At 36.3% G+C, this 27,937-nt stretch overlaps 1 protein-coding gene across 14 annotated transcripts in view; it reads left to right on the top strand.

Annotated features, from left to right (window-relative positions):
* Positions 1–27,937, top strand: part of ZNF385B (zinc finger protein 385B) — a 157,754-nt gene that overhangs the window by 114,937 nt on the left and 14,880 nt on the right. For all 14 annotated transcript variants that reach the window (XM_038141831.1, XM_038141828.1, XM_038141830.1 and 11 more), the window contains 2 exons: positions 5,626–5,736; positions 19,493–19,655. In XM_038141831.1, coding sequence (XP_037997759.1) covers positions 5,626–5,736; positions 19,493–19,655 — 274 coding nt within the window. The remainder of the gene's footprint in view (positions 1–5,625; positions 5,737–19,492; positions 19,656–27,937) is intronic.

Raw genomic sequence — 27,937 nt, 5'->3', positions numbered from 1 at the left:
AGAAAAGAAAGTTGTTCACATCACAGAGTGATTTATGTTGGAAAAGACCCTGAAGATCATTGTGTTCAGTCATTAAGGCAGCACTGACAAATTCACAAGTGAGCCATATCCCTCAGTGCCGCATGTACGCATCTTCTTAATATCCCCAGGGATTGGAGACTCCACCATTTCCCTGGGCAATGTTGCAATGTTTGATAACCCTTTCAGTAATACATTTCTCCTTATATCCAGGCTAAGCCTCCCTTTGAACAACTTGAGGATAGTTCCTCTTGTCCGGTCACTTGTTACCTGGGAAAAGAGTGACACTCCCCTTGCTACAACATCTTCACAGGTACAGCTCCATCAGTAGAGCTGGCACAAGTGTTCCTGATGCAAAATAAACAATGAAATATGTGACAGAATTGCAGTGACTTGAACACTAAATTATGCCTAGAATTAGTCAAATGAGAAATATGTTCCCTGTTGGAACAAAAGCAGCACAAACATGGAGAGAGCAGATTTTTGCTGGTTTGTGTTGGCCAAGCATGCCAAGCATTACATCACAATGTTAATGTTTCTGATTTTAATGCTGGGCATTTGAAAGTATGTGTTTTGCTGAATATGTGTATTCATTTCTGTCAATCTTTCAGTCACTGTAATATGTACACTTATGGTAGGGGGCTGTGAATATCTGGCAGTATTTATGATAAGCTTCGGTGTATGATCATTCTCCACAGTGGCATTCATAACAACTGGAGCTCAAACATACAGGGAGTTGCAGAACTTAATTTAGATGTTGCACTGGTAATTTATATATACCAACTTTTTTTCTTTTTTTTTTTTTTTTGAGGGAAATACTGAATTATATTATCAGTTTGTTCCACATATGGTTTAAAACTTTTATTTATCAGAGTAAACCAACATAGTATGCTGAAGGCCACTCTCTGTGTTTTTCAAAAGCTTATTATACCTGCTGGTTAAATGATACTGAGTTCCATCTCTTATCTCCACTATCAACATTCTATTTACAAAAAGCTTGTCTAACAGTTAACTCTATATTTGACCCAAGAGTTACATCATGATAAGAGGTAACAGGACATTCATTGCCAGTCACAATTTTAGACCTTACTCAGGTTTAAGGTTATGCTTCTGTTAGGAAAAGACAGTGCTTGCCTCCCCTCAGGATCATTGCAGTTGTTTCTGAGGCTCACAAATTGGTGTTTGTACAGTCTGCTGTATATAAAGAGATCTTTTAAAATAATCAGAACTTGGGTTTCACTAGTGACTCCTCCCAATCCTTTTCTTTAATCTTCTTCCTGTGCCTGCTTTCATGTCTCTTTGTAGTTTGGCTCCTTTCCTAGAGGCACCAGAAGAATCTGTGGTACCATGATACACAGCAGGGCAGGGAGAGTTTCTGGTAGCAGCATTGGTTAGAGAATTCAAGGATGAAACTATTGAATTGCTGATGATAAGGTGTAACAGCTCATCTAAAACTGGTTTGTACCTGAGGACTAAAAAGTGGCAAATACTATGGAAGTTTTTAAAACCCATTCCATGGAAAATGAAAGGGGGCTTTTTCCAGGCAAATTAATAGGTACCTCAATAAGAACATTCTAATAGGATACCTCATCCTGGAAACTGCCTGTGAAGTGTCAACATAATTCTTTTGTAAAGATAAATCCTTCTTTACAAGCCTGTTTCTAGGGGTCAACAAACATCTGAATAAGGATGTTTAAATCTACATGGTCTAATTACCAACAAGGTAATTGGCAAAGATTTTTTAAGAAAACTAAATTGGCATAAGAAGACTCTTGCATGGCAAAAAGATGCTTGGGAAGTAAGTGAGCTGAGGAAATTTGCTACTGGCAAAGTTCTCCAAGGTAGTGAGGATTAAGAAGGACAACAAAAATTGTGACAGACTTTCATGGGACTGACAAGCCAGACAATAGTGGTTGTAAAGCTACATCTAGATATTACTAAAGTGAGGATCATGGAAGTAAAAATTCACAAAACTTGATGTAGAAAGTAGTGTACTAGGAATTTGCCATCAAGACTTGGGAGTGAGAGCTCAGGTTTATAATAGTGGTTCCTTGAAAACATCAGCTCAGAGTTCAATACTGATCTACCCAGAGTACTTTATATGGTTCCTGTCTATACCTTCAATACATTTAATTTAATTAGTTGATTTTTTGGTAGAATTGAGGTGGGCAACAAGAATGTAGAAAGGAATGGGATGATTTCCATACACAGAACAACTGAGCGGCACAAAGGTAACTCGGGATGTGGTATAGATCTTATAAAATTGAATTTTATGGAAGTATATTTAAACAAAAATAATTTCTTGGCACTGAGAACTGTAGGCATTGGAAGTGCATGCGAAAAGTGCAAACCAGTTTGCATCAGTTTCAGAGGTAACTATGCAAGAGAAAGTCACTGGAATTTATCAAATACACAGAAAACACCTGAGTCTGGAAAATTTTTGGTGGGAAAATATGAAAAAAGAAGTAGGAAATACAATGTCTGTGCTGCCCCTGTTCTGTCCTGTCTGTTGCTACACTTGTATTTTCCAGGTGCCTTTAAAGTTCTTGTTACAAATCTCAGTAGGTCTAGATATTTCTCTCTGAATTCTCTTAATCCTTGCTCACTTCGATAGTTTAGGTGGTTTTAATGAGACTCATTGCAAAAAAGATGGTGTCTTCAAGTTTCTTGGAAAGACATTTTTAAATTTAACTTTTTATTAAACCAATTAAAATAGGAGAACAATACTAACAGGTTGTTAAACCTAGTTATGTCTACCAGAGCACTATAAATTGCTTTGTTAAATCCTCCTGTAGCATAAACAGCGTAGTGCAGATTTTTATTTGCATTTGTGGTAGCTGTTAACTTCTGTTATTATTTTGTTTTATAGATCTGGTTCTTAAATACTGGTGCTCCCCACTGGGCACTATGCTGTGTCATTTCCTAATAAATCCCTCAACAAATAATTCTTTCCCTCTTTCCTGCTCCCTCCCTCCCTGCAGTGAAGAGGATAATTTTGTGTAGGGATCTAAGATCAGTTTACCCTGCAGCATTAATCTTCTAACAGAGAGATAGTATTTTATTTTTCCAGCATGCTGTAATCCACCCCACTTTCTGATATATTTAAAGTGTATTAATTGTTAATGTTGCACTTGAATTCTAATCATGACCAGCTTGCATGCAGGACTGCGGTTTGGGAGGGATCTTTACCCACTCCCCTGGGGATCACAAGTGGTACTTTCTGGAGGCAGCATGAGCTGTATTATTTTCGTGGATTTTTGTTCTTGTGCTGCTGCATCTTTTTGAAGCTGGGACGTTGTGCACAGTCTGCATTGTGTGGTTGTGAAGTGCCCTGCCTCGCGCTAGCGCTGTGGATTGTTATTTGGAGTGCACAGAGGAGTCATTGATCACTGCTTCTTCCCTTTGTATCTTGTTTTAAACGGGACTGCAGACACTTGTGGGTATTTTTGCTATTTCTGTTCACCGATCTCAGACACTCCAAATGGTTGAGGTACTTTTGAACATTACTCTTTTCTTCTAGATTAACTGATTAACACCTAGTATTTAAGTTGAAACTTAAAAAATATCTTCCGTTTAAGAAAAAATCCAGCCAACTCTTCCCTAATAATATATCAATATTTTAACATATATAATAAATGTAATAATATATACTGATTGTCATATTATAAAGTGGATGCTCATAAACCTTTTAATCTGCATGTATAATTTTGATATACTGTGTAGGGGGATGCTGTAAATGGAGCAAGTCAGAAAAAGAGGGTTTTTTTGTTGTGTTTTAAGATTCTAGACTTTGAACTCTCACTTTGTCCTAAAAATAGAAGAAACAGGTAACAGGGGCATTTATTTCAGGTTGTTTTTTTTTTTTTTTATTTTGTCACAATTCATTGTAACAACAATGCATCATTAAATAATTTAGTGCATCACTCCAGATGAAGTGGTTTTACCTTTGTATTGTCACCTGGTACCCCTGGGGCAATGAACTACAGTATTTAGTGGCAGAAGATAAGTATTAAATTACCTCTCTGGAAAATTTATCACTAATGCCATTTACAAAACCATGCATTTGGTTTAAAATGAATGCAGCAAGAAGCATATGTAGCCATTGTCCCAAAAAAAAAAAAATTAAAAATAGGTGTTTAATGTTAGGTAATACATTTGGGGATTATCTTCTTAGGCAGATACAAAGCAGTATTATTTTCTTGAATTTGTTTTTTTGTGTGTGTACATACATGTGCAGAAAATCCTCAATAGTGCGGGCTTCTCTGGAAGCTTGAAATTTGTACTAAGGGAAAATTAATGTCTTTATCTTCATGATTAGAAAGTCTAGAAGCAGGTTATTTCCTGTTCTAATTCTTCAGTGGATCAGTTACTTCAGCTGTTCTCTTGTCCTTTTGCAAGTCGGCTTTGTACCAAGTGTGTCTTGTGTATCACCTGGGATTAAACAGCTAGGTGTGGTTTCTTCCAATAGTACTGTAAAGGAAAAAATATCATTGTGGTTGCAAAGCAAGCTTCAGAAAAATCTAAATTTATAAAAAATAAAATTATTTTCTTCAGAACTGGTTTAGAAACAAAATGGGGAAATGAGCACTTTTCTGTTGTTGTAAACTTCAATTTTTTCCCCTTTCCTCTTCAGAAGCTGTTGTTTATCTTAGATAAGGATGAGGGACCACACATACAAAGATGCTCATAGGATCATTTGGGTTGAAAGGGGTCTCAGATGTCATCTGGTTCAACATCATGCTGAGAGTAGATTCAGTTGTGAGACCAAACCAAACTAGCAGTTCTAAACTCTGTTTTCTGAACACCCTGTGTCATTGCCCAGAGTGCTGCATGATCCTGAGCGTATTCGTGACCAACAGCAGGCCTGATACTTAGCAAAGATGTAATCAGTTCTGAGTTCCTGAAAATGTTCAGTCAAATTTAGGAGTAATATATTCAGATTTTCCCCTTATCTCACGTTTCTTGCAGTGTTAAAATGTTTTCTGAAGCGTGCTAACTTTCCTGGCACGAACACTCCTTTCATGTTCCTCCAAACCTCAGCCTTTCCGTGGGCTCTGTCATTCATCAGTTCTGCATGGAAATGCTTGGGGATTGCAACTTTTTTTCCCAGCAAGTGGTATTTGTAACAAAGGACCTCCTTTCACAAAGAGATCTCCAGGAGAAAATATGTTTCGAATAAGTGCTAATATTTATCACTCAAAGGAAAGCATGTAGAAATAAATTACAGTAACTTGTCAGGGTACAAAAGTGGCTTCTGTAATATGTCTGTTGGGGCAGAGGGGATAGAGGAGGGCTTTCATTTGCAATTCAGGTGTGGCAGGGGGGCCCTGCAGCCCAGAAGATGTGCAGGGTTGGGGCAAGGACTATTTAGTAACCTGAGAATGACAGCAACAATGAAGCTCCCCTTTCCTCATCAGCTTTGGCATGCTACCAATTCCCTAACCTATGTTAAATCTAATTATTGTGAGGGCTGCAGTCTTATTTCTTCTGTTTTTCTCAAAAAAATAAAAGAGCTTTCTGCTGGAAGTGGGGTTTTTTCTTTTAATTTTTCTTCTGTACTGTTTACTGCCCTGAAAAGCTGTAAATTTGTTATTGTTTTTTCTCCAGATGGATCCTGTGCAAAAAGCAGTCATAAACCATACATTTGGAGTGTCCATTCCCCCAAAGAAGAAGCAAATAATTTCCTGTAATGTCTGCCAGCTTCGTTTTAACTCTGATGTGAGTATTGCCAATTTTCTTCCTTATTTTTTTTTATTTGGTGAATTAAGTATAATTAATCTACATCTCTTTTTCCCAACTTACTCATTCTAGTTCTACCTGCATTCTGCTCAGCCAGGTGGGGTTTTTTGTCCACTCAGAGGCAGAAGTCCATAGAGCATGAACTCTTAATTTTCTTCGATAGCTCTGGCATGATATTGAATGCCACGTCCATAGGTGATATCCCATTTGATGGTACAGTAACCTTCAACAGGTATTGCAAAAAGAAATGTTTGCCTGAGGTTTTTTTTCTTAAAAAAAAAAAGGAGGGGAAGCAGAAAAGCTTCCCAGCGGGTTCTCCAGGTCATATTTGATTTTCTTCCAGAAGAATTAGCTTTTTCTTGTGGTTTCTATGTCCTTGCTGATATGTCTTTCCATTTCTGAATGAAGTCACTCTTCCAAAAACTTTCATTCATAATAAATATAAACACTTAGTTCTAGCTGTTGTTTTGAGTATGAGAAATTCAAAGAAACTGTTTCCTGGAGGTTAATTTTTAAAAAATCATTACGAAAGAGTACACTGGTGTTTTTAAAACTATATAACCATTTAATGTTTCTTCCTAAGTAGCTTGAAAATTACAGAAATTCAAGGAAACTATATCTAAGAAGATTATAACCTTTGGCAGTTAAGAAGTATGTATTTGTTCTTGGAGAGTATTACTAATGCCATTGAGTTAATAAAAAATAAACTCAAATTCCCATATATTTTTTAATCTCAAGGGTAAGAATAAATCCTGAAGTGATGTATTAATATTGTATATTTTTCTTTCATAATTTTGGTCTCAGAAACAGTTTGCAGGCATCTCCTCCTAAGCTTTTGAGTGTTTTGTGTTCCTAGAGGTTTGCAGTAAAGCACCCATACCCATTACCCTGGTTTTCTCTGCCTCTAACATTGCACTTTGAAAAGTGTCTTGTAAAGTGTTTTCCCCAGTTTGCCTTTCTTGTCTAGGCTGGTAAGGATTTTGAAGCTGTGCTATCTCAGCTTCAAATTGATTTCTAAATCTGTCATCGTTTGACAAGCTTATTCAACTTCCTTTGAAATGGCAATACCTGCTTAGTTAACTGATCTCAGAAGTCATTATTTTAAATTTAGTTTGCTTGTCTTTCTAATTTAAGGTTAAGATTTAAGGGGAAAAATATCTTTTCTGCTCTGATACTTGGTCCAGGTATGTCCTTTTACTGATTAAATCAAGGAACCAGTATTTTTCAAAATTTTCTTTGGCTTCATGGATCTTGCTTCTGAGGTGGATCCATCACCAGTAAGATGGCTCAGTCTGCCATCACTCTTCTCTCTCCTCTTGATGTCAGGGTGCCCCGATGATGGGACCTATCCTCAGAGGGGTCACTCACTTTGTCTGTGCTGACGTTCAGGTGGACAAACAGCACTTCAGGCAGATAAATTGAATCACAACTGAGTGGCTTGAAACAAACAAAAAAAAATACAGCTGATATGTTACATCATTTTGTACTTCTGTCAAGCAAGCAGTTTCTCCTGTCTAGACTTACAAAACAGAACAATCATATTCTGCTTATCGTATTCTGCCTTAAATAGTGTCATCACAAAAGTATGGCAAATTATAAGTATACTTCTTCTTCTTCTTCTGGACCAGGTGTATTCAACAGGGTGGTGTGCTCTTTCTTCCTAAATTTGATAAATATATTCAGTTGTAGTCACTAGAAAATGTCATCATCCTTTTGAAATGAATGGTTGTAAGAAAGGATGAAGTACTGTGACTGGGGTACTTTACATGCTGAAATGCAGCACCTTACTTTCTACAGCAGTTAAGTTTACCAGGGCATCCACAAACAACATAGAAATTTGATTTTGGAAAGTGCTAAGGTTATAGCAGTGTTATGAATACCAGAAGATACTTAAATATAAATCTAATTTCACAATTGTTTCATAACCAGGAATATTTGGAGAATGAGTCTTCATAGTGTAGTACTTCTATTTCAAAAGCTTTCTAGCCTTTCATTGCATTATTTAGTTTCTCCTGAGAAGCTGTACATTAGATTTTAAATTTTTCTTCAGGTTCAGTCATTTAATCTTAAGAATTATTTAAATGAGCATATGCTGCGTCTTTTTTTCTGAGAGTGAGATCCTATCTTATTTGGATGTTATTTTTGCCTATCCAAGTAGACACTCCCTCCCATAATCTGCATTGTTATTGTTCCAGTGAGGTAACAGTGGGGTTTCAACCAAGCTCTGCAGACTCACAGTCCTTTCTTAGTTGTTGAAACTCCTGTACAGAAATAAAAATCTGGACTCTGCTTTTATTTTTCTTTTTGGCCCATTTGGACAAAAAATAATGTGAAATTATGCTCAGGGCATGGGATAATCTTTACAATCTATCTTTTGTTTGCTGACTGGGGAAGAAGGGAGTCATATAGGTGCGAACCTTGTAACTGCTGAATCTTTCAGTAAATCAGTTCACCATGTAACATGCTTTTGAGTAGCATCAAACTCTGTTAATCTGCATTAAAACTTCTGTGTAGCACATTGCAGAATGAGATCTGTAGTACAGTCACTCCACACTTGCAGTTTTTTCTGGCTCTACAAGGCTGACATACTTCTTGTTGTTGATAGGCATTCTATTCCTTTGAACTTTCTCTGACCTAAATAATGCAATTAAATGAAATTAAAATGGCAAAACTAAACTATAGAGAGTCGTTTTTGTTTGGTTGGTTTGGTTTTTGTTTGTTTTGAGTTTTTTATTTTATTCTCCTAAATGAATTTCATTTGCATGGTGAGGATGCTGACTTCATTCTGGTGGTGTTTTGTCAATTGCTCAAGAAACACAGACAGTGGTTATTCATCTGTGAGAAGAAAATTGGTTTCCTTGACTGCAATCTTTTCCTTGTGCCGTGGACACTCACTGGTCTGAATCAATAGACTAAAACAAAAAAAAAATCAGACTAGTCAATTTGTAGTTGTCAAACCTCCCACTAAATTAATACAGTGAATTGCAAAGGTTTTGAGTTTCTTTTGCTTATGTGTCTGCCCGTTTAGCTTTGGTGAGAGTGTTCTGGCATCAGATTCAGAGGCAGGGATCTGCAGCTACCTGCAGAAAAGGAAAGATCAAAGGTGGGAGGAGATATTAAAATTTAAATATTTAAAAATACGTTGTCTTGAATGTGGGATTGTGTGTGTTGAAGTGATGGCTTCTTTATTTTCAAAAATAAAGTTCATAGAATGATTTTTCTTTTGCCATATAACTTGAATAGTATTTTCTGACTGAACTCTTCTGATCTCCCAGTCTTCAATTTTTAAAAGTACAACACGAAGAAAACCTCTGTGTACAAATTCTTAATTTTATCTAGTCTTAACTTGATATGTCTGTCCTCTTCCAAAAAAAGAAATTATTTGACTCATACTTACAGACATTCACCATCATAATCTGCCTGTCCTTTTTTAATTTTTTCAGCTGTATTTTGGTCAAATTGGAGTTTGTCTATTTCTGCTAATAAATTCTGCTACAAGTAGTTTGGACACCCCTTCCAATCTCTGCCAACTCCAGGAGAAACTGCAGTAGAGATGATCCAAAGTCTCACAAAACAAAAAATAAAATGCCATCTCTGAAGTAACAGCAAACTAAAGTTATCTTAATAACCTGAACTTTGAAGTCCTTTGGGAGAACTATATCTGTAAAAGTAGTATCAACACTACAGCAATGATAGCTGAGGTTGCCTTCAACAACATATTTTTGCATGATCTGCTTAAAATAGCCTAGCTGGAACTTAGAGTGGGATTAGGTGCCTAAATCTAAGTGTCTTGATGTTGGAGTATTTGAGGTGCCTGGGACATCCACAACAGGCTGAGTAACTGACAAAGGACACCCGAGGACATGCCACCTTGTATGGGATGCCTGCCTCTAGAACTGAACTCTCATTCATTCAGTTTCCTTCAAGTTTACTTTGCCTTCTTATGCTTTTAATTTTCTTTATTTTTCTTTTATTTTGAAGAGGGGAGAGAGAGAAGCAGGATGCAGTGAGGAGAAAAAGCATAAAAGTATAGGAATAGAGGAAGTGAAATGGGCAAAAAATGTGAGGAGGGAATAGAGAAAAGGTCTCTTTCCTAAACTTGTTTTTAATGGTGGTAGATGCCAGGAGTCAAGTACAGTTGAATTAGTTTAGAAATCTCATTTTAGGAAGGATAGTGTTATGAGGATTCATGTTAATAATGTTGATTAAACAGTATTGTCAATGAGATACTTACTCTAGCTTGCATAAGCTTCATTCTGTTATACAGAGGAACATACACTTTTTGAAAATAGTTAAAATAAAAAAAGGGAAAAAGCAATATTATCCATGAACAGTTGCAATTGGATGTGCTTCAGTGTTTTGGAATAAACACAGGTATTTCCATCTTTGCATCAAATTATCTGTAAACACCATGTTACTTTTTAATTTCTTCATAGTGATGACACAGCATGTGCTCCAGTGCAACGGTGCCTAATGTGTCAATGAAGTTCAAGCTACAGTCTTGTGTTATAACCCAGCTCAGAAAAAATGAGAAATACTCAGTTATATTTACTACCATGAGAGACCAGGCAGTAGAAGAGGAAGAATCCTCTCCATGGAACAGATTGTGATTGTGAGTCAGATTTTACAGGATGTGTATTCCACCAAGAGGAAGCAAGATATGCTGTGAAAGATCTAGCTTAACCTTTGAAGAAATACTTTTTTTTTTCCTTTTAAGAACTCTGGGATTAATTACATAGTAATTATGGTCATTATAATCCTATATACTACAGACATTCCAGCAAAACCAAACATCATCTTGAGTGAGTGTCCTAGTTCTGCCCTGGACAGGGTTCATTTTTTGCAGTAGCTGGGAGAGACATGGCCAGGGCCTGGAGATGGTGTGCTATACCACCTCCCATCCTTGCTAGGAGCAGATGAAAGGGACTCTCTTTAGGAAGGGGTTCCTTCCCCTCATGGAAATGTCACAGATGGAACAGGCCCCTATTATTTATTGTTGGGAGCTTTTTTCTTATTCCTTTTGTTATTAATATTGTTGCTCTTACTGCTCATCTTCTTATCTTATTGCTGTTTCCATTAAATTGTTCTTGTCTCAATCTGGGATCTTTTCCTTTTGTGCCTCCATTTGGAGGGAGGAAGGGAAGTGACACATGATTTTAGCTGGAGTGCTAAATTGGGGAATACCATTCCTAAACCACGACAGTGAGTTTACTGAATCCATATGATACCAGTAAGAGGGTCCAGCAGCAAGAGAGCAAGGGGGGAAATGGCTCTTTTTTATCCCATATAGACTCCTTTTCTGCCTCTGGCTCATTCTTCCTCATTCCTTCTGGCCAGCAGAGGAATCTGCAGCATTTTCCTCAACTGGTGTGTGGCAATAAGCCTCCAGCAGCTGTGGAGCTTTGGCCCCAAGATGTCTATTCTGTTATGGCATCTAACACTGTAGCTTGCAGCCATAAGGGAAAAGTGAGTTTTAGTTTGAAGAATATTTGTTTGGTTTCTGCAGAATTGCTCTTTTCTCTTTATCTGAATCATTACCTTGTGTTCAGGTAGTTGCTCTTCTCCCTCATTATTTTTTGTTTAGTCCTGAGGTTGTTAGGATTGTTTAGCCTGGACAAAAGGTGGCTCAGGGGTTACCTTATCACTTCCTATGCCTACCTGAAAGGTAGTCAGTCTCTTCTCCAGGAAACAAGTGATAGGATGAGAAAAAACTGCTTCAAGTTGGTTTAGGAAAGGCTTAGATTGGATATTAGGAGAAATTTCTTCACCAAAAGGAATTTGTCAAACATTGGAACACACTTTCCAGGGTAGTGGTGGAGTCACCATCCCATGGAGGTATTTAAAGGATGTGTAGGGACATGTTTTAGTGGTGAACATGGCAGTGCTGAGTTAACATTTAAACTTGCTCTCAAAGGCCCTTTTCCAACCCAAAGGATTCTGTGATAGTCCACAGAATTTTAGGAGCTAAGGTACTACACAATAATGCCAGTACTAATCTAATCCCTTTTCCCAGCAACCAGGCTTCTCTATATCCAGACTTGCAAATGCATGATGCCAGGCAGTCCATGTGTTATTGTTCTGATTTTTGTTTGGTGGTGTCCTTTTTGTAAACAGATTTTTTCATCTGTTGATATCATACCTAAAATAAGTAAAAATGTCTGCTTCCCTCTGCAGCCTTTCTGTTTCTTACAGAAATGCCTTTGGCTATGGTACAGCCTGGTTGGTGGGCACGGTCTTGTTCATAGGGTATAATTGGATTGAAAATAAACTTAAGTTTGCACAGTGTGTTGCTGTGTGGGTAACGACTGCAAGTCAGCCCTGATTTTTGGTGTCACCTCAAAAATCAAGAGATGACTCAAAAATCAGGAGGAAACACCTTGAGGCAAATCAGAAAAGCAGATGAAACAATTTGGCATTAAGAGACAATGAAGGTCATCCTATTGTTGAATGCATTTAAAGCTAATAAAGATGATGTGATGATGGTGTTCATCTTTCTAAAAAGCCAGAAGGCAATTTTTTTAAGTTTAGGCAAGTATTAGCAAAAGTTGACTTTGCAGATTTAAATAAATCATTCATGATGTCAAAAGGATAATAAACAAAATAATCAATAGCATCACATAAAAATGCACAGAACTGTCATTGTCTTCTGTCAAACATTTTACATTTTTCTTATTTATAAGACTATATTGATTCTTTGGGTATGGAGGGTAGTGAAGCAGATAGGAGGTAATTAAAAGCATAAATCTCAGGAACTTGTGAAGGTAATTTTCTGTTTTGTAGACAGAACTGACAAAATGATGAAAGTTGTTAGCTCCAACATGACAGAAATACTGCATGATTATAGGGTACAGGGTTATAACATGATGGAAGTTCTGTTCAAATAACAGCTATTTAATGGAGCTTTTAACTAAGTTTGGTAAAGTATTTTAAATATGAGCTGACTTCTTATGACATGGCTGATATTCTCACAGCTCCTTGGTTTTTCCATGTTCTTTTCAATAATAATCTACCTTACTATTTTGAGAAATTAGGTTTTAGAAATCTGTAAGGATGGAATTGATAAACTAATGCATAGCTTTGGTATAAAAAATGTATGAACATGCCAGGTTCAAAGATTTCTTCAATTACATCTATTATTAATAACAAATGAGATAAAACTATATTTTTCAACACTACTTCCTAATTTATTATGTAATTTTTATTAGAGTTATGATTTAGAGTCTAAATTCTTCATAATTTATATACTCAAATAAATGTGCATACTCTTACAGAATGGTTCTAACAGATAAACTAAGTGATCAAACATTTTGTAGACATCTTACGATTAAGAGCACTTTCTAGTTTAGGATCTGCTGTGAATTAAAATAATGATATGTTACAAGCATAAATACCTCTCTGTTCCTGTCTTGCACAGTTAGTTTCCTTCTCTACCAGGACCACTGCCATTGTAATCAACCTGATGTATAAAAGTGGGCAGCAGCACAGGTGTTGAGAGGTGCTCTTTTTACAATATAAGTTATGACTATATTTAGGATTTTTTTTTAGCTTGAATTAATGTAAATTTTGTTTTGTGATATGCAGGAAAAAACTCATCTTTATAAGTACTCCATAACAGAATGGATGTTTTCAGGATTTTTATATATCTGTTCAGTCTTTCAGTTGTTTCATTTTCCATGGTTGAACTGTTAATGGCGGAGGCTTTTGTGGTATTTTCAACAAAAGATTTTTCATTCGAGATTACCAATTGTATCAACACCAAATGAACACAGGATTTGAGACAGAATCATTGAGGGTGGAAAAGACGTCTCAGATAATCAAGTCCAGCCACCACCATGTTCGCCACTAAACCATATCCCCAAGTGCCACACCCAGGTGGTTTTTATACAGTTTCAGGGAGAGTGACTGCACAACTACACTGGGCAGCCTGTTAGAGTTAGAATTGCTGTTGAGAGCATTTCCCATCCAGGGTGGGATTCCTGCTTTAAGAAGATGCAGTAGCAAGTGAGAAGAAATAGGAGCTGTGAGCCACCTTTTCAGTTCCATTTAGTTACGGCACTCACCTAACACTGCACAGCTCAAGGGGTGAACCAGCATTTCCCACAGGGATGCTTCAGAGTCTCCCTGTATTTCTGCATTTCTCCTTCTTTCTGTCATGCAGATCTACATATATTTAATTGTATATGTTAATTTCCAGACTGGATGATGTGGTAGCAGATTCAAGCATTCAGCTGAAGAGTTGATGGTACAATTTTCTTATTTCCCTGAAGACCTAATGAAGGGCTGCTTCAGCTGCCCTTGAAGAAGCCTGTAGGAAATCTTGATCTCACACACATGTGCACTGAGCCTGTAGACTTACTCAAGCCTTTCATCAGGTTCATGTTTCTTTGTGTAGCAATAAATTCAGTTAATTAGTCATTCACATCGCAAGTAGATTCTAAAACTCAGTCACTTGAGAACTGTCAAAATGAATTGTGGATTTCAAATACACTGTCAGTCATTGCTCCTGATGGGGAATATTCTGTTATCTTTTGTACTACAGCCTTGCCTGTAGTTCAGAGTTTTTTAAAAGGTAATACTGCTATCAATGGTTCCATATGATCTACCTGCTTCCTGGTTATCTAGATCTTTTCAGTATATGCAGATTTATAAACATTTTTAACTTTCTACAGAGTAAAGCTACTGAAGTTGTTTTAAGCACTACAGTAGGCTAATATTCACATTTATTTTCAAAAGTATGTTTACATGTAGAAGATAATTTAAATTGTTGATGTTTTACTAAATGCAGTCCAGTATATGAGGCTATTGTATATGTATTGTATGTAGTCATACAGTTGAACATCCTGCTTGCACTTCAAACTTAATCATTTGTAGTTACAAGAAGCAATTTTAAATAAAATATTGCATTTGTATCATTTTTAAGAGCAGAAAATGCTATCCTTTCTTACAGCCAAGTCATTAATCCTTATGACAGAGAGACTTTCTTAAAAATTAAAACATTCATAAAGTTTGATTGGTTAGGGGTTTTTTAATTGGTACTAAAAGACTGTGGATAGAACTAAGGTGTATAAATTTTAAGGTGTAAAAATTAAAAAATTATGGGGGAAAAATCACATGGTTGTCTGTCAATTATATTCTTAATTATTTATGACCTAATTTAAAATACAGCTATTCACTAAGCCATAGTCTTACAAATATGTAGAAGTATTCTTTTAGTGTGATAAAATATTCATCCCATTGATCAAAAAGTAATGCCAGACAAATGCATAAACACTGTTTTGGGATTTGGCCTGTCAGTACAAAGGTATTTTTTACATTCTGATTCATAATGTCACATTTATGGCAGCTTAAAGCTTTTCTTGTTCATTAAACCTTACTAGCCAGTACTTGATGACCTTCTGTGCTGTCTAATAAGTAGACAGGCTCTTTTTTAAAATGTTGCAATGTACGTATATCAAGCTAGTAGATCACAGTCAGTTTTAGATTAAATTCAAAATTAAACTTTTCGTTCAGTTAAGGAGTTCTTGCATAGAAATATTTTCTTATTCCACTTTCTCAAAAAGCGTCCTCCTAATCTATTGTGTGTTTAATTTCAAAATTTTAGTAACAATAATTCAATGGTGAGGTTTAATACCAACGATGTAAGCAATAGATGTAACATAACATTTTTGAAATTAAAAATAAATATTTAAATAATGTTGAGTTGTGGGTAAGTTATTTTACTGTCGAATGAATTAATCCCAACAGTAAATGCAGCCATTTACACTGGAATAAAGTATTTTTCAATTAAAATCATTATAGTACATGAGTATAGAAAGATATTTTGAGGTAACAGATTTTAATTTTGGTTTTTCCTAATTTTTTTTTATTTTCTTAAATATTGTTTTGCTGACATACAATTTGCATGAATTAGCTGTACTTAATGATGATCAAAAAGTATCTTCAGCATCCGTTAAAAATATTATATCCCGAAGATATTTACTCTTAAACTAACTTTGTATTTTAGAGGGGGTTTGTATTAAAATTGGTAAAGCATCTTTCTTTTATGCACATGAATTTTGAACTCTATGTGTACACAATTTCCTATGGTTTACCAGAGCAAATGAAAACAAATTTTCAGCTTCTTGCCTTAAATAAAAATGAAAGTTGTATACATCATGGCTTATTTGAAAGATAAATCTAGGATTTCAGTGATATATAAAGCTCATAGCTTCTGCTCTAATGCTGTATTTGTTAAAAGCAAGTTTTAAGTGAGACTTGGAGCAAATACATTTGCCTTGAATATGGTGCTTTTGTAAATATTTTATAAAATTAGAGTTACTAATGATCAAGAAATTAATAATCACAATAATTGGTATCAGTAATAATCAGAACTTGAGTTCCAATTTCAGATTGCCGCAGCTGCCCTTTTTTCTTTTGCTTGCTATGACTCCAGAAAACTCCAAAGGTTTACATAACATGGTAGCACAGCATTTCAGTTACCAAAAGGCAGCTGAATTAAATGATTTATCCCACAGTGCATAAAAAGCAAACTCTGAACTTCAAGTGTATCTGAAAGGACTAGAAAATAGTGCTTATGTAGTTAGGAAAGATTGCTTCCATACTTTAGGAGTGCTCCTCTAACTTCATGCTTGGAAAAGAGTATCTGTGTTTCTATTCACAGAACAGAGATGAGTTGAGAAAGTCTGAAAATCAAAGATTTAACAATATCCAGCCCCTGAAACTGAAACTTGACCAATGTAGAAACAAATATCTCACAAAGTGAGGCACTGAAGCAATTTCTTAAAGGTAGATTTTTGCATCCCCTAATTACTTTAAAATCCAACCTGGAGAATCCCACCTGCCCCTGAAGGAGTGTGGTCTAGTTTGAACAGTGTTGAAGAAGGATGGCATTTCCAAACCCCTGCTTAGATTGGTCACAGCAATACTTTTTGGCCTTATAACGTACAACTGTGCATTTGATAGATTATGATAATTAGAAATCTTAAAAATTAGTCCATTCACTATGTTTCCATGAAGCTTTGATTGTTATTATGGAAATCTTAATTTTAATCCTGCCTGGGCTTGTTTGTTCTCAACAGGTCTCATGTACACTATATGAGGATTGAATGAAGGGAATCAAAAACTGTAGTAGGTTATTACTGATATTGCAGGCAATATTATTGCAAATATCAGCAGAAAGGCTTATTATCAAGCAATTGACTTACTAAGTCTTTCTCTTGAGTGCATTTATGTCTCTTATGTCATAGCTTTGGCCTCAGGCAGCATATGATCCTATCAACAGCACACATATGCGCGGAGCATAGACTTCAAATATTTAAAGGGACATCATCAACTTGAGGATGCTTGAGTGGACAATCTTGTACTTACTATTATTAAAAGTTAAAAGTATTGGAATGGAAATGGTATATATTCACCCCAATTTCTAGCTCCATTTTTTTGTACACTGCAATGTGTGACTAGTTTATTGGATTCTGTTGGTGGAAAACACCTCTTCTGGTGCATCGTGTCACAGGTGCAAAGCTTAAGAGAAATGGAAAAAATCCAGCAAAGGTGGAGAGAGACAGGATGGGACTCCTGTGCCTCATAAGGCACATTGGCATAGCAGGGCAAAAACAGGACTGTGCTCCTCTGTCCGCATTCAGAACTGGACAGACACAACCCAGAAGTTGACAAGTGTCCCTTTAAGTAGTGCACATAGTACTAGTGGTATAGCTGGTTAGTTGTTTCTTTATAATCCTTAAATCGTGTTTGTATACGTGTAAATATTTCAAAGGTTTTAAAATCAAGAAATATTTTAATAGCAATTGGTGAGTAAACTCTTTGCTGTTTTTATAATAAAGTTTTTAAAAGACATCTCACTTTCAGAGGAATTCAAAATAAAACTAATCTAGCAGCCTTTCTTACTGAATGCTTGCTTACTAAAATCTCCTATGAAAGGAAAGATGCACCCACAACAACATGCACTGTCCTTCTGAGATGGAAAGCACTGTTTCATGGGCTGTAAAATCACTTAAGAAGTTCTGGTGTGTAAGAACTTCACTCCTCTATTTTAGCAACAATTCTCCATCAGTTTAATGGTGCCAGTTACTTGTGTGAGGACTCCAACATGCTGTCTGTTCTCTTGCCCACTCCTGCTGTTTCCACTCTTCACTTCTACTCTACCATATGATAAAGCAGTTATTACATGCTGTCCCGCGGTGACTGTATTGTAATGCTCATTTCTGCTGGTCTTAAAACAATTTTCCTCATTATGGCAGCACTCTTTATGGAGTTCAAACATCTCAGATATTATAGTTGCTCTTTATAAAAAGCATGTGACTCATTTTGTGGCTCGCTTCATTTAACACAGTGAACTAAATAAAGTAGTGGATAATTGATTGACAAGAGAGAATGAATGTGGTTTTGCATGAACACAGTAAAAATTTACTTGCACTGATGTTTTTATATGCCAGGTGCCAAGATGTGCTTAGAAGGAGCATGCTTTCTCTGAGTGTTTTAATTTGAAGTAAACAACAATATTAACTTCTTTGGTTAATATGTAACCTTCAATAGAGGCACCTAGTGGTATGCCTGAAATAATGTTTTAAAATTGTGTTTGGAAATATTAATAATGCAAAGCTATTACTGAATAGCACAATGTAATGAAAACAGACTGGTTTGGAGAGGATTTTTTTCTTGCCTATTATTTGGTAAATTAATTTATTAAGAAGTCAAGAAAAACATTTAAATTCATTAGCTGAAATTTCCAAGCTTTGGAGTTTGTATTAAGTACGTAGTTCCTTAGTTTTGCTTCTAAAAAAGTGGCCTGATTTGTCAAGGCATCTGATTATATAGAGTCAGGAACAATGAAGGGGACTCAATATCACTGAAAAAAATGGGCAGATAATTTTTTATATGTCTAGCTTTAGCTGGGCAACTTCAAAAACACTGACTTAGTTTCTGAAGATAGTTTTAAGGCAAAGGTGAAGTAAACATTTCAGTACATATTTATACTGTTCTGTTTGGGCAGATTAAGATAAAATAAAGAATATTAATTTTAAAAAGCTCCTCTTCTCCTAGTCCTACAGGTTCCAATTTTCTTAGTATTTAAAAAATAATATTCAAGGCAATTGATAAAGCAATCAACACTGGCAAGTATTTAGTTTTCTATGTTGTACTTGGGTCTACTGAAGTTTACAGGTATGGTGTTTCCTAATTTTAACCCTTATTTTTTATCGAATAGTGAAGTAATATTTTTTTTCAATTGTCTCAGTTGCTGTTAGTATGAAGGTGAAAATATTTTATGACATCTGTACTAGATCAAACAGACGAAAAAATTGATTATTTAATCATGTTTCAGCACAGGACATCTTTCTAACTGCAAGTAATAAAGACTAGGGAACACCACATGAAAATTGAGTAGCATCTTTCTGAATTGGATGTGTTTACATTTGTGTAGTCCTTTAAATCTTTAAGCACCATAGAAGAAAAGAATTACATTAGGAGTGACAGAGCTTTATATAATCTTGAAGCCTCTTTTTCCAAGTTACTGAAAACATTTAATATTCATTAAAATCCTGTCATTTTAATATATTAAGAACTTACATCTATGAAAAGGGTTAGTATGAAGCTATTAAAAATTTTTAGGTGGAATAATATGGTGCCTACTATTGAAAGTGTCACTTTTCTGCCTTGTCATCCATTGTATTATATACAAGTGCAAAAAAAAGTGAGCCTGATTTGTTCTCCTTTGTAGAGCCAGGCCGAGGCCCACTACAAAGGAAGTAAACATGCCAAGAAGGTCAAAGCACTAGAGGCAACGAAAAACAAACCCAAAGCTGGTTCTTCCAAGGACAGCGCAAAGGTTAACACGGGCTGCTCCACCACGCCAGTCACAGCCAGCATCTCTGACAATTCAGGTCAATGAAAACTTTTTGTTCTATACATCCTTTACTTCCTCCTTTTTTTTTTTTTTTATGTTTGTATGAGAGAATTTGGTTGCATTATAGTGATCCATTATTTGTCTTTTCTAAGCTATTTACTGTGCTTTCTTGTACAGAATAGATTTGTTTTGATGCTCTCAAATCGCTGTTTCACATCTGTGAAACAACAGGTGTCCCTGAATGCTACAGTGTATTTTTTTAAAACCTATGAAATTGACTATTAAAAAGTACGGATGTTCTTATGGCAATAGTTGGATGGATGTGAGTGGAGGGTGAATTCTGAGGTTATATATTTAGCTGAAGCACAAGAAACCTTTGTAATACTTTTTTCCTTTCAGAATAAGACAATCTTGCTCGAAAATGTGAAGCCTTGTGGCCTGGGTATTTCCTCACTTTCACAGCTCATTAGTGCTTCAACGTCACCCTTTTTTTTTTTTTTTTTTTTTTTTTAAACCCTTCAGATGAGTAATCTGAGGAAGGTCAGCAACACTAGTAGTTAATAGCAGTAGAATTGCTTGAGTTTCTGCTCTGTCAGTGTTGTATTACTGAATGAAACAGGAGACTTTGATGAACTCGCTGACAGTGTTATTCAGGAGAAGGCCCCTACTGTGGATTACCCTACTGTCAGTCCAATAGACTACTGCTGATAAATTTGCTACTGCCTAGGGAGTCATTTATTCTCTTCACCAGGGCTGATCTTGACTCAGGTGCCATGAGGTGAATAACAGTTTTTTGACAGGTCCATAAAAAATGACCAAAAAAAATCCAACTCAAAAAAGTATCAGTGGCTATTTGTTATCCTGCTGTTTTTACAGCAGCTTCAAAACTATTTGTGGGTCCTTAACAATGACAGTGGGTGCCAAATTTTGGGTTGACTTTCCTAGCAAATCACATTTTAGTTTTGAAAGAGATGAGCTGAGTTCAAGTAGCATCTTCAGGTAAACAAGACGTGCTACTATAAAGCAGTAGTAATTTGCCATTGATCTAAATAGAAGGTAGGCTACTGAACAGAAAGAGATTTAAAATATTTAGTAAATATTTTGCTGTCTGAAACATTGAAAATAGTTTTGTTTAAGATAGGTTACTGCTCCAGGTGTACGCGGTGAGAACCACAGCCAAAGTAAAATATCAATTAAGACTTTAGAGGACTTAACATGTTAATTCATCTGTGGTAACATAATTTTATAATGCCCTCCATCTCTGATGCCAGACACTGAGGTCCAGATAGCAAAAGCTTCATCATCTTTTTCAAACTCCATCTTTTTCTTCCAGAAACCTTCTGGAGCTGTTTCGTGTTTCCTTTGCCAGACTATGAGGTCTGAATTTAATGAATTCTTTTGTTTTCCTCTGCAATGTATGTAAAATCTACATTCAGTTTATGATAAAATAATGCAACCAGTCAAAAGGGAAACCTGCTCTTGATATTTTTTTAGTTGCCCTGTTTTGATAGTGTGTTCTTATGCTATTAATTACTCTGTACAAATCAGACAGATTACCATCTGTGTCTGTTGGATTACACCACTGCAACTGTTTCTACATTAAAAATAAATCCCACTGGCAATTTAGTTGAACACTTTCTTGCCATCAGGAGAATGGTGGGATTCTCTGTGGAGAGTAGGCTCCTCAGAGTCTCTTAGTGCTGTACAGGAGACTGAGGATGGGATGTTTGGGAGGAAAAAACCTGAACCTGAAGTAAATTTTTAGTATTTATATTGAAAGCTCATCACAGAGATGGGTAACAACTTGAGGATCAGGGGTTTTATCAGACTTGAAACAGACATTATTGCCCATCTATTCTTTAACATGTGTTTATCTCCTTAATGGAATGCTTAAAAAACTAAACTAAAGCAGTCACTAAGTTGCCATTGGGTAGTGTTTTGGGCTTTTTTGATGGGGGCAGGAGGGGAGGGGTTGGCTTTTTGGGTTGGTTGGTGGGGTTTGTTTTGTTTTGTGGGGCTTTTTTTTGTTTGGTTTAGTTTGGTTTTTTGGGTTTTTTTGTTTGGTTGATTCTTTTGCTTTGGAGCAAAAAATTTACTTATGCCATTTTTTCTGAATCTTTTAACACAGATTTCATAGTCTGAGAAATCCACTAGTACTAGATATTAACTTTTTAGGAATATATTAATTTTCCTTACAAAACTAATACTAAGAATTTCAATTCATGTGTGTATTTGTGTTCTTTTTTTTTATCCTGATTTTCAGAGGAAATGAGACTTATGGTCATACTATCTATTCCTATATTTGTTCTTTTCTGGCTGTGTCTTCACAATTTTCACTATATTGCCTAGTGTGCAAAACCAAAAAGAGATGTAGAGATTTTTAATCCTATAAATCCTATAAATAAGTCCTATAAATCCTATAAGTTTGATGAAAATTGGCACTTGGGTAGAAGTCCTGACTTATGCTCTATCCTGAAAGAGGCTGCTACGTGTTTTGCTTGACCTCCTGAATGACCAGAGACAAAGTGTTCAGTATGGGACAGTTGAAAGTGTGTATGTGTGCTGTAGATACGAAAAAATTGCTTTAGAAGTACATGAACTAAATGAAAATAAGGAAGATAATTAAATCCCACCTCTTGGGAAGCTGTTGTTTAGCCATTGTACTGTGGAGAGTTCCTGAGAAATGTTCATCAGGTAGTAAATAATTTCTGGTGTCCTTTTCTAGTGTGTGAAAGAGTAGAAAGAGAAGCTAAACAGAGGAGACCGTTGAAAGTTCTTGTGATCTTTTTTTATCTGCTGTAGTTCCACAGGTATCAGTGCAGAAAGGGTAGGGAGCATTACAGTAAACTGATAACCTGCAATTATTCTCTTATCTAGGTCTGCTAATAAAGGGGCACAACAGGCACGAGTAGCACCCCTTCTGATGTGCTGTCATTTTGAATGAGATAATGATGAATGATTTGGAGTTCTCCAGACAGAATAGTTATTAAATATTGAACTAAAATGTCAGGTTAAGTTTGCTACAGAGTCATGTGTTCTTTGAGTCAGACATAGCATGAAGTCCAAAACACTTACTTGTCAGACATCACCCCTATAGTACTAATAGGAAAAGTAATTTCACTGTTAGCTCAGCTGGTGATGAATCTATCAAAGGCAAAACACAAATTCATCCAGTCCTTATTTTTCAAAATGTATGATGCAGTGGCCTCTCTACAACTGTTCCTTTCAGCTTCAGAAATGTGGATGCTGGTAGAGCTAAAAAAGTTTAAATAATCTTTAAGGTTTTTTGGGATATTTCCAGAAGAACGTGGGCTCCTGTAGGCCAAAGTGGCCTCAGCCAAATGGAAAGGCGTGACTGTGGTCTGAGCATGGCAATGCCCACCTTGTGAGAGTTCTTCCCTGCTATTGTTGATAGTACAGTGTGACTTGGAAATGGCATTTGTAGATTGATTATCAGCAAACATTTAATGATAAAGCCATAGTGCAGGAGTGGTGCAGGTGGCTGCACCCTAACTGGATATCAGTGGGTTTAACCGAGCAAGTTTGCACTCTTTGTTTGTTATGTGATGTCAGTGTCTAAGCTCACAACTCCTTGCTGTTCAGGAAACACTTATTTACTGGTACTTGTAAATACCACCAACCTGCCCCATTCACTCTGCAGACAGGAAAAAAATCACCACAGATTGTGTGACAACGTTGTTGCTCTCCTACTATAGCTGAGCCATCTCTTCTTGTCATGACTAGTATTTGCAGATTGGAGGCGGTCATTGGGCCATATATATCCATAACCTGTCGCCCACACGGTTTCTCAAACCACACAGGAAAAGTCCAGTAATGGCTCTACAACAGTTTTATATTCTAGAAAATCACTACTGTGAGCCTGCAAGCTTTTTCATAGCTGCTTTGAGATGTGGTTACAGAACAGCTGTGTTAATAGCACTGGGAGCTGCTCTTGCTGGGGTGGGTTGATCCTGGCTGGATGCCAGGTGCCCACCAAAACCACTCTACCACTCCCATCCTCAGCTGAGCAGGGGAGAGAAAATATAGCAAAGAGCTCATGAGTCAAGTTCTGTCAAACATAAGGGAAACTTCTGACAGTTTCTCACAGAAGCCACCTCTGTAGCCCTCCCACTACCAAAGCCTAGCCATGCAAACTCAGTACAGTGGCAAAGATTCCCTTCCCTCCCATTGGAAGCCCAGGGTTTTCAAGATGGCTATACAGAAGGATACATATGTGTATGGCATTGCTTTAGGAAAGGGCAAGGGTAATAACCAGTACGCAACACAGTTTAGAATATTTGAAGTGTGATTGAAGTATAGCTCTAAGAAGGCAATAGAAGATGGTGTCTGTGACCCAGGTCAGCATAGTCTAGATGCTTACAGTGATGAATCCTTCAGGAATGCATATGATAATTACTGGATTTAAATGTCACTGTTTACTTATCAAGCAAAGAGGAATTCTTTGATCCTACTTCTAAATCAAAATAAATAGTTCAAAATGAAGCATACAAATGATGTGGTATCAACTTCTTTGCATTTTGCTTTGATATGAAAATTGGAAAGTAAGTGCAACTGTTTTAAACTAATCAAGAGTCAAAATCACATTTCAGATTATAAGAGATAATAATTTTTGGCCTTTGATCATTCACTGTATGCTCTATTGGCCTCATGCCCATTTGTGAAATGATAGGTATGTGTATTTCAGGTTCAGTCTTCATTGCAGAAGAGCAGAAGATTCTGTTACTTGGGAATTAGTAGGTAGAGATAAACCCTTTGGATGCTCTATGAAACCCCATTTTGTTCAGCTGGCAGGAATATGGTAATTAGTTATCCCATTAGACAAGACTGGCTCCAAGCTATATCAGACTTAGAAAAATTGACCTTGTGGTCTTGTCTGTGGGTTTTAGTTCATCAAGGCTGTCTGTGGAATGCTTTCACAACAAAACTGACTTCTTTTATTCCTAAAGTAGTATGCAGCATGTTGAATCACATTTACCCGGGAAGCTTATGATGGGTTGCATTTCTCCAGTGTCCCCACTGCAAGAGCTGTGTATTCATCAAATACCAATGAGGTGAAATATCCCAATGGAGGGCTCAGTTTGTATTTCACGAGTCCACCATCAGGACATTCCCTTACTCATCTTGCTCTCATTGCTTACTTTAAAAATCTTTCTGCCACTGCTCAAATTCTAAACTTTTACATATGCAACTCTTTACTTGGACTAACACAAAAAAAATGGTACCAGATCTTGTAGCAAAGTTCCTTTTCACCTTAATACTTGTTTTAATTTATCCCCTTGTTTTGCAAACATTTTAAAGGAATGGCTTGTTTACATAGCTCAAATAAACTGATTCTTATATGATCCTTTTGAAGTAGCTAGGAGCCGGAGACGTAAAACCTCCCCAGCTGAATTGTGGTGTATCTGTCCTGGGAAATTCGAGGTTATTTGTCACACAGATACCATTATAAGAACCTCAAAGCCACAGTGTTTCTAATTATTCTTATCATTTCATGCAATTTACCAAAGTCCTCTAGACCTCTAAACAGGTTGTGACAAAGTTTTGAGGAATTTTGAGGATGGGGTAGGGATAGGGAGAGGCTCTAAGAAAGGAACAGGACAAGGATGTGTTTGGCTTAGTGTCTTCCAGAGTGTCACTGTGTCCTATTTAGAGTTTCTGCTTTATGCCCTTCAAAGATGCTGGTGCTTGTGTCTGGCCTCCTTCAAAAGCTACTGATGAGCCTCATCAGTTCTTCCCATTTATGCTGACATAAAGAGTTCTGCTGAAGCAATACTCCATAAAATAACCATGCATCTGTGTTTATGTGGATTCAGATAGTGCCTGCTAAGCACAGGCATATTCCTGTTAGATAAAGGTATTCGTTTACGGTCAACTAAGTAGTAAATTCAATCTGATTCAGCCACCGAGGAGAGTCATTTCAAGGGCATTTTTCCATTAAATCCTGTGAGGTAAGCTTTGTTCCTTTTTGATTCAGTGTTACACAGCCATATGAAAAATTCTATATTGCCATCTGTTGAAACTCTACCCCCAAAACAGAGGTAATATCACAGTATAGAATTTTCTGCTTGACCACAGTGCTTTTACAATTGATAATATAAAATATTATTAATAAATGCTCATCAATTCACCACAGTTACACTGTTGCAAGTACCATATGTGTACTTACATCCATGGCACATGCAATGCCTGTGTTTCATTTAATAGTAAATAGCTTCTGGGCCTTTTCTTGCAGGTAATTTCAGCAGCTCTTTCAGGAAGTTGCAGTTTGGTTTATGCTCTTAGGATGAAAGGTGAGCTAAAAGAAAAATTAGCAAGTCAAAGTCTGTGAACAGGAAATCATTATAATAGGTTTGGATCTTTAAACACTTTCTTCTCTGCCAGCCTGTATGAACATACTTTTCAAAAGTGGATATTCAAACCTCATCTTTCTATGTGTGTCTAAATCTGAATGGAAAACCAGCCATACTGTGTATTTTGCTGTTGATAAGCTCCTGGGAAATCTTTGGTCTGTCTATAATGCTAGCACATTTCAAATTCTGCACCTCAACTGAAAACTGATTATAGGTGCCATTAACTGAAAAACAAGCTCTGCAGCTGACACATGTACATTGATGAGCTGTTGCAATTCTTGCTCAAACTGGAAAAGGCCAAAATTTTCTCTCTTCAGTTATTGTAGCAATCAGAAAGTTCTCTCTTCAGTTATTGTATGCAACCAGAAGTTTCCTTGGAAAGAATGATAAGGTTTTGCTTTTCCTGTAGTAAAATAAGCATAAGCTTTGGATCAAAAATATATTGTAAGATGAAATAACACTCTTTTGGATGTTCTGCTCTGTGCCTGAGCACTCATGTCCTGTATCATTAAAACTAAATACCTCTAGTAATTCTACTTACTCAAGTTCTAAAAACATGAATTTCAAAGCATTTTTTACCAGCATTCTTAGAATGATACAAAGCTTTTTGAGAAGTAGAGATAGGCATTTGGCCCAGCAAAATTGACTTTACTGGTGTTGCTGGTGGAGCAGGGCCAGGGATGCTTCAGCTACTGGGATTATTTTTTTAGCTGGATGTATGTGGTCATTTAAAGAATCCTTTCATATACATTGATTCTTTCAGCACCTTATTTATACTGTGAAATCAGGCATCTGGTTTTCTTGTTTGTTCTGTTAATGATTAAATATAGAATTGCCAATTGAATATCCCAAGAGGATGTTTCTAATAGGATGATGGTGATAAGAGAATGATAGTAAGGTGAGTGTGAAATAACAATATAACTTGCTAGAAAGGTACCTGCTGGTTCTGTTGGGTTTTTTAACAGCCCTGGGAGAAATAATTTCAGTTGTATTTAATACTTTCACAACACTTATTGAAGGAATATGTTCCTAAGGAAATAAGGCATTTCTTCTGATACCAGATATGTATTTTTTACTGGTACCAGAGAATAAGTAACAGGATTCTGGTGGTTATTCATACAATTGGTAGTTGAATAAAGTTTTCTCTATGTTCAGTTGTGCAAAGTTAACGGCTGTGTTGAAGATGCAAAATTTAAGTTTTCTCCTTTTCTCTGAGCCCTTGAATGAATTTAGTGTCCAAATATAAAAGAATGGGTCAGGACAAATGTTGCTTCAGTGGTGAAGGGGGAAGACAACTTCATTCCCTAGTAGAAAAATTATTTATGCAAACATTAGGCTACTCATTATTTCCTTATTACTTGCTTTCAAGGAGAGTGAAAATATTTTAGTGTTGGTTAGACAAGTTATATCTGAAATGCAATTTATTTGTCAAATCTTGAGGGCATGACTGAATGCTCACAGTCCTCAGGCAAACCTGCTACAGAAGTGGGTGAGAATTTAAAATTACAGATGTCATTTAACTGAAATGAAGACGAGTGTTTCATAGCTGACTTTAACTGCAGTTCTGCCTGGACAAGTACTGAGTGAGTAGTTCAGACAAAGGCCCACGAGAATGTACTTGCAAAGTGTGTCAGTTCTCCTTGATTCTTTTATTTAGATGCCCATAAATTTCATATTAAGTTCTAAAGCACTTCAGCATCTGAGCATAGAGTTTTAAGATTTTTGTTTTGCACAAGCAGCAAGTGAAATATGTTTCTAGTAATATATTTCAGGTTCATGAATGTTGGAGCCAATGTTATTTTTACAGCTGAGATGATGAACTGAGACTAAGCAGAAGTGAAGGATCTCTGGGTAAAATACTGTATGTTTTTTATAATCTTTGAAAGTTATTTTTCTAAGCATTCCTGCATTATTAAAAAGTTTAAAAGACAATGCAATACTATAAATT

This window comes from Motacilla alba, chromosome 7 (assembly GCF_015832195.1).
Source record: "Motacilla alba alba isolate MOTALB_02 chromosome 7, Motacilla_alba_V1.0_pri, whole genome shotgun sequence".
Lineage (NCBI taxonomy): Eukaryota > Metazoa > Chordata > Aves > Passeriformes > Motacillidae > Motacilla > Motacilla alba.
The sequence above is the reverse complement of the archived record's forward strand: the minus strand, read 5'-3'. Positions and strand labels throughout refer to the sequence as shown.